At 55.5% G+C, this 16,760-nt stretch overlaps 1 protein-coding gene across 1 annotated transcript in view; it reads left to right on the top strand.

Annotated features, from left to right (window-relative positions):
- The window catches only part of LOC120036192 (pyruvate kinase PKM-like), a 48,696-nt gene that overhangs the window by 26,594 nt on the left and 5,342 nt on the right, over nucleotides 1-16,760 (top strand). The window contains exons 7-11 of the mRNA XM_038982670.1: nucleotides 6,330-6,471; nucleotides 7,115-7,267; nucleotides 7,708-7,874; nucleotides 7,987-8,053; nucleotides 8,229-8,343. Of these exons, the coding sequence (XP_038838598.1) occupies nucleotides 6,330-6,471; nucleotides 7,115-7,267; nucleotides 7,708-7,874; nucleotides 7,987-8,053; nucleotides 8,229-8,343 (644 nt within the window). The remainder of the gene's footprint in view (nucleotides 1-6,329; nucleotides 6,472-7,114; nucleotides 7,268-7,707; nucleotides 7,875-7,986; nucleotides 8,054-8,228; nucleotides 8,344-16,760) is intronic.

The raw sequence follows: 16,760 nt of genomic DNA, 5'->3' as shown, positions 1-16,760 counted from the left end.
TGCATCACTGCTTGTCTTTGTGAGAGGTATGGACATGTTGAAGGCACGGAGCTGTCTGTTCAAATGACATGCACACAGCTCAAACACCCATGCATACCCCACAAGGCATGCCATTGCCACCAGGGGTCTCTTCACAGTCCCCAAGTTCAGAAAAGACTCTGGGAAATGCATAGTACTACATAGAGCCATGGCTACATGGAGCTATTCCACATCAAATAACTCAAGCAAGCAGTAAAATCAGATACCTTATGGAACAACGCGGCCTGTGAAGAGACACACACACAGGCACTCACAAACGCATACGCACAGACACGCTAACACACGCACTCTACACACACATACATTGTAATGTTGTAATATTGTTTTATTGTGGTATTATACATTTTGTATTATAGATACACTACAGTATACAGTACCAGTCAAACATTTGGACACACCTACTCATTCCAAGGCTTTTCTTTATTTTTACTATTTTCTACATTGTTGAATAATAGTGAAGACATCAAAAACTATGATCAAGGCGAACTGGCAACAGACAAACAAAGAACACAGGTATAAGTACACTGGAGATAATGGAGAAGATGGGCGACACCTGGAGGGGGGTGGAGACAAGCACAAAGACAGGTGAAACAGATCAGGGTGTGACAACTATGAAATAACACACATGGAAACATGCAGTAACCAAAAAAGTGTTAAACAAATCAAAATATAATTTATATTTTATATTCTTCAAAGTAGCCATTTTTTGCCTTGATGACAGCTTTGCACACTCTTGGCATTCTCTCAACCAGCTTCAGGATGTAGTCACCTGGAATGCATTTCAATTAATAGGTGTCCCTTGTTAAAAGTACATTTGTGGAATTTCTTTCCTTTTTAATGCGTTTGAGCCAATCAGCTGTGTTGTGGCACGGTAGGGGTGGTATACAGAAGATAGGCCTATTTAGTAAAAGACCAAGTCCATATTATGGCAAGAACAGCTCAAATAAGCAAAGAGAAATGACAGTCCATCATTACTTTAAGACATGGAGGTCAGTCAACCCATAAAATTTCAATAACTTTGAAAGTTTCTTCAAGTGCAGTCGTAAAAACCATCAAGCGCTATGATGAAACTGGCTCTCATGAGGACCGCCACAGGAAAGAAAGACCCAGAGTTACCTCTGCTGCAGAGGATAAGTTAATTAGAGTTACCAGCCTCAGAAATTGCAGCCCAAATAAATGCTTCACAGAGTTCAAGTAATAGACACATCTCAACATCAACTGTTCAGAGGAGACTGAATGAATCAGGCCTTCATGGTCGAATTGCTGCAAAGAAAAGGACTAAAGGACACTACTAAAGGATACCAATAATAAGAAGAGACGTGCTTGGACCAAGAGACACGAGCAATGGACATTAGACCGGTGGAAATGTTTGTTTCCAACCGCCATGTCTTTGTGAGACACAGAGTAGGTGAACGTATTATCTCCACATGTGTGGTTTCCACCGTGAAGCATGGAGGAGGAAGTGTGATGGTGTGGGGGTGCTTTGCTAGTGACACTGTCAGTAATTTATTTAGAATTCGAGGCACACTTAACCAGCATGGCTACCACAGCATTCTGCAGCGATACGCCATCCCATCTGGTTTGCGCTTAGTGGGACTATCATTTGTTTTTCAACAGGTGTCACGTTCGTCGTATGGAGGAAGAGAGGAGGACCAAGGCGCAGCGTGATAGTAATACATTCTTCTATTTATTTACCGAAACGAAGAACACTTGACAAACTATACAAAAAACAACAAAACGAACGTGAAGCTATATACGAAAAGTGCAGACACAGGCAACTTACACATAGACAATAACCCATGAAATACCCAACAGAATATGGCTGCCTAAATATGGTTCCCAATCAGAGACAACAATAAACAGCTGCCTCTAATTGAGAACCAATCTAAGCAACCATAGACATACAAACACCTAGACAAGTGAAACACCCCATAAACATACAAAACCCCTAGACAAGACAAAACACATACATCCCCCATGTCACACCCTGACCTAACCAAAATAATAAAGAAAACAAAGATAACTAAGGTCAGGGCGTGACAGTACCCCCCCCAAAAGTGCGGGCTCCGGCCGCAAAACCTGACACAGAAGGGGAGGGTCCGGGTGGGCCTTCTTACGGCGGCGGCTCCGGTGCGGGACGTGGACCCCACTCCACCATAGTCATTACCCGCTTTGGTGGCGCCTCTGGAGCGGGAACCCTTGCAGAGAGTCCCGGACTGAAGACCATCGTAGAGGGCGCCACTGGACGGAGGGGCAGCTCCGGACTGAGTGGTAGCTCCGGACTGAGGGGCAGCTCCGGACTGAGGGGCAGCTCAGGACTGAAGGGCAGCTCCGGACTGACGGGCAGCTCCGGACTGAGGGGTAACTTAGGACTGAAAGGCAGCTCCGGACTGAAGGGCAGCTCCGGACTGAGGGACAGCTCAGGACTGAGGGGTAGCTCAGGACTGAGGGGCAGCTCCGGACTGAAGGACAACTCAGGACTGAGGGGTAGCTCAGGACTGAGGGGCAGCTCCGGACTGACGGGCAGCTCCGGACTGAAAGGCAGCTCCGGACTGGCGGGCGGCTCTGGCAGCTCCTGACTGGCGGGCGGCTCTGGCGGCTCCTGACTGGTGGGCGGCTCTGGCGGCTCCTGACTGACGGGCGGCTCTAGCGGCTCAGGACAGACGGGCGGCTCTGACGGCTCAGGACAGACGGGCGGCCCAGGTGGCGCTGGACAGACGGGCAGCTCAGGCGGCGCTGGACAGACGGGCAGCTCAGGCGGCGCTGGACAGACGGGCAGCTCAGACGGCGCTGGACAGACAAACAGCTCAGGCGGCGCTGGACAGACGGGCAGCTCAGGCGGCGCTGTACAGACGGGAGCAGGAACAGGGCATACTGGACCCTGGAGGCGCACAGTAGGCCTGGTGCGTGGTGCCGGAACTGGTGGTACCGGGCTGGGAACACGCACCTCAAGGCTAGTGCGGGGAGCAGGAACAGGGCATACTGGACCCTGGAGGCGCACAGTAGGCCTGGTGCGTGGTGCCGGAACTGGTGGTACCGGGCTGGGGACACGCACCTCAAGGCGAGTGCGGGGAGAAGAAACAGGGCATACTGGACTGCCGAGGCGCACTATAAGCCTGGTGCGTGGTGCCGGAACTGGTGGTACCGGGCTGGGGACACGGACCTCAAGGCGAGTGCGAGGAGCAGGGACAGGGAGTACTGGACCCTGGAGACGCACTGGATGCCTGGTGCGTGGTACCGGCACTGGTGGTACCGGGCTGAGGACACGCACCTCAGGGCGAGTGCGGGGAGGAGAAACAGGGCGTACAGGGCTCTGGAGACGCACAGGAAGCCTGGTGCGTGGTGTTGGCACTGGTGGTACTGGGCTGGGGACACGCACCTCAAGGCGAGTGCGGGGTGCTGGAACTGGAGGCCTGGTTCGTGGCGCCGGCACCACGGCGTGTCTCATGCACCAACACAGCAACTCCCTCATTTCACTCTCCTCCAATACCCCATTAATTCCTTCACAGTCTCTGTTTCACTCCCCTTGCTCACCTCCAATTCCACGCCGACTGGCTCTGGTTCCATCTTCGGCTCCTCACGGTAAGCACGGGAAGTTGGCGTAGGTCTCCTACCTGAACTTGCCCCCCCCCCCAATAAATTTTTGGGGCTGCCTCTCAGGCTTCCAGCCGCGCTGCCGAGCTAGCTCCTCATAATGCCGCCTCTCGGCTTTCGCTGCCTCCAGCTCTGCCTTGGGGCGGCGATATTCACCCGGCTGTTCCCATGGTCCCTTGCCGTCTAATATTTCCTCCCAAGTCCATTGCTCCACAAAGCGCTGTTCCTTCCTTTCACGCTGCTTGGTCCAGTTGTGGTGGGTTATTCTGTCACGTTCGTTTGTTGTTTTGCATAGTTTGTTTAAGTGTTCTTTGTTTCGTTAAATAAATAGAAGAATGTATTCTTATCACGCTGCGCCTTGGTCCTCCTCTCTTCAACCAAACGACGAACGTGACAACAGGACAATGACCCAACTCACCTCCAGGCTGTGTAAGGGCTATTTGACAACGAAGGAGATTGATGGAGTGCTGCATCAGATGACCTGGCCTCCACAATCACCCAACCTCAACCCAATTGAGATGGTTTGGGATGAGTTGGACTGCAGTGTCAAGGAAAAGCAGCCAACAAGTGCTCAGCATATGTGGGAACTCCTTCAAGACTGTTGTAAAAGCATTCCAGGTGAATCTGGTTGAGAGAATGCCAAGCGTGTGCAAAGCTGTCATCAAGGCAAAGGGTGGCTACTTTGTAGAATCTTAAATCTAAAATATATTTGGATTTGTTTTACACTTTTTGGTCACTACATGATTCCATATGTGTTATTTCATAGTTTTGATGTCTTCACTATTATTAAAATAGTAAAAATAAAGAAAAACCCTTGAATGAGTAGGTGTGTCCAAACTTTTGACTGGTAGTGTATATACAAAGTATGTGGACTCCCCTTCAAATGAGGGGATTCGGCTATTTCAGTCACACCAGTTGCTGACTGATGTATAAAATTGAGCACACAGCCATGCAATCTCCATAGACAAATATTGGCAGTAGGATTGCCTTACTGAAGAGCTCAGTGAATTTCAACGTGGCACCGTCATAGGATGCCACCTTTTCAATAAGGCAGTTTGTAAAATTTCTGCCCCACTAGAGCTGCCCCGGTCAACTGTAAGTGCTGTTATTGTGAAGTGGAAGCGTCTAGGAGCAACAACGGCTTAACTGCGAAGTGGTAGGCCACACAAGCTCACAGAACAGGACCATGCGTAGCGCGTAAACATTGTCTGTTCTCAGGTACAACACTCACTACCAAGTTCCAAACTGCCTCTGGATGCAACGTCAGCACAAGAACTGTTCGTCGGGAGCATGATGAAATGGGTTTCTATGGCCAAGCAGCAACACACAAGCCTAAGATCACCATGCGCCATGCCAAGCGTCAGCTGGAGTGGTGTAAAGCTCACCGCCATTGGACTCTGGAGAAGTGGAAACGCGTTCTCTGGAGTGATTAATCACGCTTCATTATCTGGCAGTCTGACGGGTTAATCTGGGTTTGGCGGCTGCCAGGAGAACGCTACCTGCCAGAATGCATAGTGTCAACTTTAAAGTTTGGTGGAGAAGGAATAATGGTCTGGGGCTGTTTTTCATGGTTTGGGCTAGGCCCCTTAGTTCCAGTGAAGGGAAATCGTAATGCTACACCATACTATGACATTCTAGATGATTCTGTGCTTCCAACTTTGTGGCAACAGTTTGGGGAAGGCCCTTCCCTGTTTCAGCATGACAATACCCCCGTGCACAAAACGAGGTCCATACAGAAATGGTTTGTCAAGATCGGTGTGGAAGAACTTGACTGGCCTGCACAGAGCCCTGACCTCAACCCCATTGAACACCTTTGGGATGAATTGGAATGCCGATTGCGAGCCAGACCTAATCGCCCAACATCAGTGCCCGACCTCACTAACGCTCTTGTGGCTAAATGGAAACAAGTCCCCGCAGCAATGTTACAACATCTAGTGGAAAGCCTTCCCAGAAGAGTGGAGACAGTTATGGCATCAAAGGCTGGACCAACTCCATATTAATGTCCATGATTTTGGAATGAGATGTTTGTCAAGCAGGTGTCCACATACTTTTGGTAAGGTAGTGTATGTAGTGGTAGAGTAGTGGTGTAATAATGTGTTGTAGGGTGTACTGTTTTATTTTAAATGGTGAAGTAATTGCCTTCATCTTGTTTGGACCCCAGGTAGAGTAGCTGCTGCCTTGACAGGAACTACTGGGGATCCTTAATAAATACATATAAAACCACTCTGCAGTATCGTAACCACGGAATTAAATAGAACATTATATTGTATCTCTGCTATCATAACAGACACATTCCCACTGACAGCGAAGTGATGGATAACCACGTCACTGATAACCACGTCTGGATGTTATAGATCTAGATCTATCACTGACAGCTGACAGCAGAGTGATGGATGAGGATGTGTCAGAACTATATAGGATCTGGATATTATATATCTATGATACATCACCCATATGGCTGTCTGTATATGAATATGTCATCATAAGTCATGTCTACTTCTCTCCTTCCTCCTCCTATCCTCCCCCTCTCCATCTCTCTCCTCCCTCCCTTCCTCTCTCTCTCCTCCCCCCCTCTCTGCCTCCCTCCCTCTCTCTCCCTCTCTCTCCCTCCCTCTCTCTCCCTCCCTCCCTCTCTCTCTCTCTCTCCCTCTCTCTCTCCCTCTCCCTCCCTCTCTCTCTCGCTCTCTCTCTCTCAGTTTCTTGGAGATCCTGGCGGAGAGTGATGGGGTGATGGTTGCCAGGGGCGACCTGGGCATAGAGATCCCTGCAGAGAAAGTCTTCATCGCTCAGAAGATGATGATCGGACGTTGCAACTCCGCTGGCAAGCCTGTTATCTGTGTTAACAGAATCTGTAATCTGTGTTATCTGTGTTACCACACAGGTCAGAGGACACACACACACACATACTCACACACTCCTGGAACCATGTTGAGTGTGTTGTATGGTACAGCTCTTGACTCAGAGTGACAGCATAATAGCAGGTTTTTCTATAAAAGGCCAAAATGCACACACACACAAGCAGACACACACACACACACACACACACACACACACACACACACACACACACACACACACACACACACACACACACACACACACACACACACACACACACACATAAATACTTCAGGGCATGAAGAGCGGGACAGGGCCAAACAACATACACACGCAGTTGGGATGTGTTACATAGGATATTAGCAACAGGACACAAAATATAATGATGATAACATAGATACTGTCTCTCACAGACACACACACATAGACACGGACACAAACACTCCTCGGTCTCATGTTCTCTCTGTCTCCTTCATATTGACTCATATGGCTAGACTCTGTGTGGAGTCTCACGAATATCAATAACCATCCCTCCCCATCACTCTACCCATTCTATTCTCAGTGTCTTCTCTCATGTTGCCCAACCACATCCCTTGTGTGCTGATGTGTGTAACGGCGGTAACGGTGTGTGTGTGTGTGGTAGATGTTGGAGAGCATGGTAGCCCACCCCAGGCCTACGCGTGCAGAGAGCAGTGACGTAGCTAACGCAGTGTTGGATGGAGCCGACTGTGTGATGCTCTCTGGGGTGACGGCTAAAGGACTGTTCCCTGTCGAGTCTGTGGCCATGATGCACTCGGTCAGTGTGTGGAGAGTAGAAAGTCCATTCTATTAAATAATCATTTGGTGGGTGTTTATATTTGTGTATTATAGATGTGTAAATTGGAAATGTGTTTTTCGATATATCCCAACTCCCACTGAGACACCCTCAGAGAGTGGGGTCACGGCCAGCCATTATCAGCGGCGACCCTGGAGCAATTAGGGTGTTTAAGTGTCTGGCTCAAGGGCACATCGACATATTTTTCACTTTGTCGGCTTGGGTATTCAAACTAGCGACCTTTTGGTTACTGGCCCAACGCTCTAATCGCTAGGCTACCTGCTGCCTATCAAATATGGAGAGTTGGGCTGTAGGACACTTTCAAGGAATCAAAATGTCTGACAAACTTAGATTTTGCGGTGACCTATCCCTTTAACCATTCCCCCGCCATCTCTGTCACACCACACCACACACACCTACAGATCTGCAGGGAGGCGGAGGCAGCCATCTTCCAACAGCAGTTGTTTGAGGCGCTTCGCCGTCTGACCCCTCTGTCCAATGACCCTACTGAGGTCACTGCTATAGGGGCTGTAGAATCCTCCTTCAAATGCTGTGCTGGAGCTGTCATAGTACTCACTACTACTGGCAGGTATGTTGTTATACACGCACACATACACACGTACTGTACATGCAAACACACACATGCTCACTGACTCCAACCCTCTCCCTTTCTGCTCGTTCTATCCCTCTCTCTCTCCCAGGTCAGCCCAGCTCCTGTCCCGGTATCGCCCACGCTGTCCCATCGTCGCGGTAACAAGAAGTCCTCAGGTGAGATAGAATACTGGCCCACTCTACGAGTCACAACCCCTAAGGTTAGGTTTAGGATTGTTGTTTGATATGTGGTTGTAGCCTGTAGAGTGGGGCTGTTACCTGCCTCCCTCAGGGTAAAGGTAAAGGCTGTTAGTTTGGGTGGACTGATGCAGTGTGTGTGTTCTGTCTCCAGGTGGCACGTCAGGCCCAGCTGCTGAGGGGTGTGTTCCCAGTGCTGTTCCACCCCCTCCCTGCCCCCGTCTGGGCCGACGATGTAGACAACAGAGTCAACTTCGGCATGAACATAGGTGTGTGTGTGTTAAAGGGGTGTGAGAGAGAGACAGAGAAAAGGAGTGGGAAAGAGAGAACGTAGGTTTAGTGTCATATGGATGTTATTCACGTCTCTTTTCACTATCTCACTGTGTCTGCCTCCCTCTTCCACCCTCCCTTACTGTCTGCCTCCCTCTTCCACCCTCCCTTACTGTCTGCCTCCCTCTTCTACCCTCCCTTACTGTCTGCCTCCCTCTTCCACCCTCCCTTACTGTCTGCCTCCCTCTTCCACCCTCCCTTACTGTCTGCCTCCCTCTTCTACCCTCCCTTACTGTCTGCCTCCCTCTTCACCCTCCCTTACTGTCTGCCTCTCTCTTCCACCCTCCCTTACTGTCTGCCTCCCTCTTCCACCCTCCCTTACTGTCTGCCTCCCTCTTCCACCCTCCCTTACTGTCTGCCTCCCTCTTCTACCCTCCCTTACTGTCTGCCTCCCTCTTCCACCCTCCCTTACTGTCTGCCTCCCTCTTCTACCCTCCCTTACTGTCTGCCTCCCTCTTCCACCCTCCCTTACTGTCTGCCTCCCTCTTCTACCCTCCCTTACTGTCTGCCTCCCTCTTCCACCCTCCCTTACTGTCTGCCTCCCTCTTCTACCCTCCCTCACTGTCTGCCTCCCTCTTCTACCCTCCCTTACTGTCTGCCTCCCTCTTCCACCCTCCCTTACTGTCTGCCTCCCTCTTCTACCCTCCCTCACTGTCTGCCTCCCTCTTCTACCCTCCCTTACTATGTCTGCCTCCCTCTTCCATCCTCCCTTACTGTCTGCCTCCCTCTTCCACCCTCCCTTACTGTCTGCCTCACTCTTCTACCCTCCCTCACTGTCTGCCTCCCTCTTCTACCCTCCCTCACTATGTCTGCCTCCCTCTTCCACCCTCCCTTACTGTCTGCCTCACTCTTCTACCCTCCCTCAAAGTCTGCCTCCCTCTTCTACCCTCCCTCACTGTGTCTGCCTCCCCCTTCCACCCTCCCTCACTGTGTCTGCCTCCCCCTTCCACCCTCCCTCACTGTGTCTGCCTCCCCCTTCCACCCTCCCTCACTATGTCTGCCTCCCTCTTCCACCCTCCCTTACTGTGTCTGCCTCCCCCTTCCACCCTCACTCACTGTGTCTGCCTCCCTCTTCCACCCTCCCTTACTGTCTGCCCCCCCCTTCCACCCTCCCTCACTGTGTCTGCCTCCCCCTTCCACCCTCCCTCACTGTGTCTGCCTCCCCCTTCCACCCTCCCTCACTGTGTCTGCCTCCCCCTTCCACCCTCCCTCACTGTGTATGCCTCCCCCTTCCAGCCTCCCTCACTATGTCTGCCTCCCCCTTCCACCCTCCCTCACTGTGTCTGCCTCCCCATTCCACCCTCCCTCACTGTGTCTGCCTCCCCCTTCCACCCTCCCTCAAAGTCTGCCTCCCTCTTCTACCCTCCCTCACTGTGTCTGCCTCCCCCTTCCACCCTCCCTCACTGTGTCTGCCTCCCCCTTCCACCCTCCCTCACTGTGTCTGCCTCCCCCTTCCACCCTCCCTCACTATGTCTGCCTCCCTCTTCCACCCTCCCTTACTGTGTCTGCCTCCCCCTTCCACCCTCACTCACTGTGTCTGCCTCCCTCTTCCACCCTCCCTTACTGTCTGCCTCCCCCTTCCACCCTCCCTCACTGTGTCTGCCTCCCCCTTCCACCCTCCCTCACTGTGTCTGCCTCCCCCTTCCACCCTCCCTCACTGTGTCTGCCTCCCCCTTCCACCCTCCCTCACTGTGTATGCCTCCCCCTTCCAGCCTCCCCCACTATGTCTGCCTCCCCCTTCCACCCTCCCTCACTATGTCTGCCTCCCCCTTCCACCCTCCCTCACTATGTCTGCCTCCCCCTTCCACCCTCCCTCACTATGTCTGCCTCCCTCTTCTACCCTCCCTCACTAAGTCTGCCTCCCTCTTCTACCCTCCCTCACTATGTCTGCCTCCCTCTTCTACCCTCCCTTACTATGTCTGCCTCCCCCTTCCACCCTCCCTCACTATGTCTGCCTCCCTCTTCTACCCTCCCTCACTATGTCTGCCTCCCCCTTCCACCCTCCCTCACTATGTCTGCCTCCCTCTTCTACCCTCCCTTACTATGTCTGCCTCCCCCTTCCACCCTCCCTCACTATGTCTGCCTCCCCCTTCCACCCTCCCTTACTGTCTGCCTCCCTCTTCTACCCTCCCTCACTATGTCTGCCTCCCTCTTCTACCCTCCCTCACTCTGTCTGCCTCCCCCTTCCACCCTCCCTTACTGTCTGCCTCCCTCTTCCACCCTCCCTCACTGTGTCTGCCTCCCTCTTCCACCCTCCCTCACTGTGTCTGCCTCCCTCTTCCACCCTCCCTCCCTTACTGTCTGCCTCCCCCTTCCACCCTCCCTTACTGTCTGCCTCCTTCTTCCACCCTCCCTCACTGTGTCTGCCTCCCTCTTCCACCCTCCCTCACTGTGTCTGCCTCCCTCTTCCACCCTCCCTCTCTTACTGTCTGCCTCCCCCTTCCACCCTCCCTTACTGTCTGCCTCCCTCTTCTACCCTCCCTTACTGTCTGCCTCCCCCTTCCACCCTCCCTTACTGTCTGCCTCCCTCTTCCACCCTCCCTCACTCTGTCTGTCTCCCCCTTCCACCCTCCCTTACTGTCTGCCTTCCTCTTCCACCCTCCCTCACTGTCTGCCTCCCCCTTCCACCCTCCCTCACTGTGTCTGCCTCCCTCTTCCACCCTCCCTCACTGTGTCTGCCTCCCCCTTCCACCCTCCCTTACTGTCTGCCTCCCCCTTCCACCCTCCCTTACTGTCTGCCTCCCTCTTCCACCCTCCCTCACTGTGTCTGCCTCCCCCTTCCACCCTCCCTCACTGTGTCTGCCTCCCTCTTCCACCCTCCCTTACTGTGTCTGCCTCCCTCTTCCACCCTCCCTTACTCTGTCTGCATCCCCCTTCCACCCTCCCTCACTGTGTCTGCCTCCCCCTTCCACCCTCCCTCTCTGTGTCTGCCTCCCCCTTCCACCCACCCTCCCTCACTCTGTCTGCCTCCCCCTTCCACCCTCCCTCACTATGCCTGCCTCCCTCTTCTACCCTCCCTCACTATGTCTGCCTCCCTCTTCTACCCTGCCTCACTGTGTCTGCCTCCTCCTTCCACCCTCCCTCACTGTGTCTGCCTCCCCCTTCCACCCTCCCTCACTATGTCTGCCTCCCTCTTCCACCCTCCCTTACTGTGTCTGCCTCCCCCTTCCACCCTCACTCACTGTGTCTGCCTCCCTCTTCCACCCTCCCTTACTGTCTGCCCCCCCCTTCCACCCTCCCTCACTGTGTCTGCCTCCCCCTTCCACCCTCCCTCACTGTGTCTGCCTCCCCCTTCCACCCTCCCTCACTGTGTCTGCCTCCCCCTTCCACCCTCCCTCACTGTGTATGCCTCCCCCTTCCAGCCTCCCTCACTATGTCTGCCTCCCCCTTCCACCCTCCCTCACTGTGTCTGCCTCCCCATTCCACCCTCCCTCACTGTGTCTGCCTCCCCCTTCCACCCTCCCTCAAAGTCTGCCTCCCTCTTCTACCCTCCCTCACTGTGTCTGCCTCCCCCTTCCACCCTCCCTCACTGTGTCTGCCTCCCCCTTCCACCCTCCCTCACTGTGTCTGCCTCCCCCTTCCACCCTCCCTCACTATGTCTGCCTCCCTCTTCCACCCTCCCTTACTGTGTCTGCCTCCCCCTTCCACCCTCACTCACTGTGTCTGCCTCCCTCTTCCACCCTCCCTTACTGTCTGCCTCCCCCTTCCACCCTCCCTCACTGTGTCTGCCTCCCCCTTCCACCCTCCCTCACTGTGTCTGCCTCCCCCTTCCACCCTCCCTCACTGTGTCTGCCTCCCCCTTCCACCCTCCCTCACTGTGTATGCCTCCCCCTTCCAGCCTCCCCCACTATGTCTGCCTCCCCCTTCCACCCTCCCTCACTATGTCTGCCTCCCCCTTCCACCCTCCCTCACTATGTCTGCCTCCCCCTTCCACCCTCCCTCACTATGTCTGCCTCCCTCTTCTACCCTCCCTCACTAAGTCTGCCTCCCTCTTCTACCCTCCCTCACTATGTCTGCCTCCCTCTTCTACCCTCCCTTACTATGTCTGCCTCCCCCTTCCACCCTCCCTCACTATGTCTGCCTCCCTCTTCTACCCTCCCTCACTATGTCTGCCTCCCCCTTCCACCCTCCCTCACTATGTCTGCCTCCCTCTTCTACCCTCCCTTACTATGTCTGCCTCCCCCTTCCACCCTCCCTCACTATGTCTGCCTCCCCCTTCCACCCTCCCTTACTGTCTGCCTCCCTCTTCTACCCTCCCTCACTATGTCTGCCTCCCTCTTCCACCCTCCCTCACTCTGTCTGCCTCCCCCTTCCACCCTCCCTTACTGTCTGCCTCCCTCTTCCACCCTCCCTCACTGTGTCTGCCTCCCTCTTCCACCCTCCCTCACTGTGTCTGCCTCCCTCTTCCACCCTCCCTCCCTTACTGTCTGCCTCCCCCTTCCACCCTCCCTTACTGTCTGCCTCCTTCTTCCACCCTCCCTCACTGTGTCTGCCTCCCTCTTCCACCCTCCCTCACTGTGTCTGCCTCCCTCTTCCACCCTCCCTCTCTTACTGTCTGCCTCCCCCTTCCACCCTCCCTTACTGTCTGCCTCCCTCTTCTACCCTCCCTTACTGTCTGCCTCCCCCTTCCACCCTCCCTTACTGTCTGCCTCCCTCTTCCACCCTCCCTCACTCTGTCTGTCTCCCACTTCCACCCTCCCTTACTGTCTGCCTTCCTCTTCCACCCTCCCTCACTGTCTGCCTCCCCCTTCCACCCTCCCTCACTGTGTCTGCCTCCCTCTTCCACCCTCCCTCACTGTGTCTGCCTCCCCCTTCCACCCTCCCTTACTGTCTGCCTCCCCCTTCCACCCTCCATTACTGTCTGCCTCCCTCTTCCACCCTCCCTCACTGTGTCTGCCTCCCCCTTCCACCCTCCCTCACTGTGTCTGCCTCCCTCTTCCACACTCCCTTACTGTGTCTGCCTCCCTCTTCCACCCTCCCTTACTCTGTCTGCCTCCCCCTTCCACCCTCCCTCACTGTGTCTGCCTCCCCCTTCCACCCTCCCTCTCTGTGTCTGCCTCCCCCTTCCACCCACCCTCCCTCACTCTGTCTGCCTCCCCCTTCCACCCTCCCTCACTATGCCTGCCTCCCTCTTCTACCCTCCCTCACTATGTCTGCCTCCCTCTTCTACCCTCCCTCACTGTGTCTGCCTCCCTCTTCTACCCTCCCTCACTGTGTCTGCCTCCCTCTTCCACCTTCCCTCACTATGTCTGCCTCCCTCTTCAACCCTCCCTCACTGTGTCTGCCTCCCTCTTCTACCCTCCCTCACTATGTCTGCCTCCCCCTTCCACCCTCCCTCACTGTGTCTGCCTCCCCCTTCCACCCTCCCTCACTCTGTCTGCCTCCCCCTTCCAGCCTCCCTCACTGTATCTGCCTCCCTCTTCCACCTTCCCTCACTATGTCTGCCTCCCTCTTCTACCCTCCCTCACTGTGTCTGCCTCCCTCTTCCACCCTCCCTCACTGTGTCTGCCTCCCTCTTCCACCCTCCCTCACTCTGTCTGCCTCCCTCTTCCACCTTCCCTCACTGTGTCTGCCACCCCCTTCCACCCTCCCTCACTGTGTCTGCCTCCCCCTTCCACCCTCCCTCACTGTGTCTGCCTCCCCCTTCCACCCTCCCTCACTGTGTCTGCCTCCCCTTCCACCCTCCCTCACTGTGTCTGCCTCCCCCTTCCACCCTCCCTCACTGTGTCTGCCTCCCCCTTCCACCCTCCCTCACTGTGTCTGCCTCCCTCTTCCACCCTCCCTCACTGTGTCTGCCACCCCCTTCCACCCTCCCTCACTGTGTCTGCCTCCCCCTTCCACCCTCCCTCACTGTGTCTGCCTCCCCCTTCCACCCTCCCTCACTGTGTCTGCCTCCCCTTCCACCCTCCCTCACTGTGTCTGCCTCCCCCTTCCACCCTCCCTCACTGTGTCTGCCTCCCCCTTCCACCCTCCCTCACTGTGTCTGCCTCCCCCTTCCACCCTCCCTCACTGTGTCTGCCTCCTCCTTCCACCCTCCCTCACTGTCTCTGCCTCCCCCTTCCACCCTCCCTCACTGTGTCTGCCTCCCCCTTCCACCCTCCCTCACTGTGTCTGCCTCCCCCTTCCACCCTCCCTCACTGTGTCTGCCTCCCCCTTCCACCCTCCCTCACTGTGTCTGCCTCCCCCTTCCACCCTCCCTCACTGTGTCTGCCTCCCCCTTCCACCCTCCCTCACTATGTCTGCCTCCCCCTTCCACCCTCCCTCACTATGTCTGCCTCCCCCTTCCATTCTCCCTCACTATGTCTGCCTCCCTCTTCTACCCTCCCTCACTATGTCTGCCTCCCTCTTCTACCCTCCCTCACTATGTCTGCCTCCCCCTTCCACCCTCCCTCACTATGTCTGCCTCCCTCTTCTACCCTCCCTTACTATGTCTGCCTCCCCCTTCCACCCTCCCTCACTATGTCTGCCTCCCCCTTCCACCCTCCCTTACTGTCTGCCTCCCTCTTCTACCCTCCCTCACTATGTCTGCCTCCCTCTTCTACCCTCCCTCACTCTGTCTGCCTCCCCCTTCCACCCTCCCTTACTGTCTGCCTCCCTCTTCCACCCTCCCTCACTGTTTCTGCCTCCCTCTTCCACCCTCCCTCACTGTGTCTGCCTCCCTCTTCCACCCTCCCTCCCTTACTGTCTGCCTCCCCCTTCCACCCTCCCTTACTGTCTGCCTCCTTCTTCCACCCTCCCTCACTGTGTCTGCCTCCCTCTTCCACCCTCCCTCACTGTGTCTGCCTACCTCTTCCACCCTCCCTCTCTTACTGTCTGCCTCCCCCTTCCACCCTCCCTTACTGTCTGCCTCCCTCTTCTACCCTCCCTTACTGTCTGCCTCCCCCTTCCACCCTCCCTTACTGTCTGCCTCCCTCTTCCACCCTCCCTCACTCTGTCTGTCTCCCCCTTCCACCCTCCCTTACTGTCTGCCTTCCTCTTCCACCCTCCCTCACTGTCTGCCTCCCCCTTTCACCCTCCCTCACTGTGTCTGCCTCCCTCTTCCACCCTCCCTCACTGTGTCTGCCTCCCCCTTCCACCCTCCCTTACTGTCTGCCTCCCTCTTCCACCCTCCCTCACTGTGTCTTCCACCCCCTTCCACCCTCCCTCACTGTGTCTGCCTCCCCCTTCCACCCTCCCTCACTGTGTCTGCCTCCCCCTTCCACCCTCCCTCACTGTGTCTGCCTCCTCCTTCCACCCTCCCTCACTGTCTCTGCCTCCCCCTTCCACCCTCCCTCACTGTGTCTGCCTCCCCCTTCCACCCTCCCTCACTGTGTCTGCCTCCCCCTTCCACCCTCCCTCACTGTGTCTGCCTCCCCCTTCCACCCTCCCTCACTGTGTCTGCCTCCCCCTTCCACCCTCCCTCACTGTGTCTGCCTCCCCCTTCCACCCTCCCTCACTATGTCTGCCTCCCCCTTCCACCCTCCCTCACTATGTCTGCCTCCCCCTTCCATTCTCCCTCACTATGTCTGCCTCCCCCTTCCATTCTCCCTCACTATGTCTGCCTCCCTCTTCTACCCTCCCTCACTATGTCTGCCTCCCTCTTCTACCCTCCCTCACTATGTCTGCCTCCCCCTTCCACCCTCCCTCACTATGTCTGCCTCCCTCTTCTACCCTCCCTTACTATGTCTGCCTCCCCCTTCCACCCTCCCTCACTATGTCTGCCTCCCCCTTCCACCCTCCCTTACTGTCTGCCTCCCTCTTCTACCCTCCCTCACTATGTCTGCCTCCCTCTTCTACCCTCCCTCACTCTGTCTGCCTCCCCCTTCCACCCTCCCTTACTGTCTGCCTCCCTCTTCCACCCTCCCTCACTGTTTCTGCCTCCCTCTTCCACCCTCCCTCACTGTGTCTGCCTCCCTCTTCCACCCTCCCTCCCTTACTGTCTGCCTCCCCCTTCCACCCTCCCTTACTGTCTGCCTCCTTCTTCCACCCTCCCTCACTGTGTCTGCCTCCCTCTTCCACCCTCCCTCACTGTGTCTGCCTACCTCTTCCACCCTCCCTCTCTTACTGTCTGCCTCCCCCTTCCACCCTCCCTTACTGTCTGCCTCCCTCTTCTACCCTCCCTTACTGTCTGCCTCCCCCTTCCACCCTCCCTTACTGTCTGCCTCCCTCTTCCACCCTCCCTCACTCTGTCTGTCTCCCCCTTCCACCCTCCCTTACTGTCTGCCTTCCTCTTCCACCCTCCCTCACTGTCTGCCTCCCCCTTTCACCCTCCCTCACTGTGTCTGCCTCCCTCTTCCACCCTCCCTCACTGTGTCTGCCTCCCCCTTCCACCCTCCCTTACTGTCTGCCTCCCTCTTCCACCCTCCCTCACTCTGTC

This window comes from Salvelinus namaycush, unplaced genomic scaffold (genome assembly GCF_016432855.1).
Source record: "Salvelinus namaycush isolate Seneca unplaced genomic scaffold, SaNama_1.0 Scaffold1237, whole genome shotgun sequence".
NCBI lineage: Eukaryota > Metazoa > Chordata > Actinopteri > Salmoniformes > Salmonidae > Salvelinus > Salvelinus namaycush.
The sequence above is the reverse complement of the archived record's forward strand: the minus strand, read 5'-3'. Positions and strand labels throughout refer to the sequence as shown.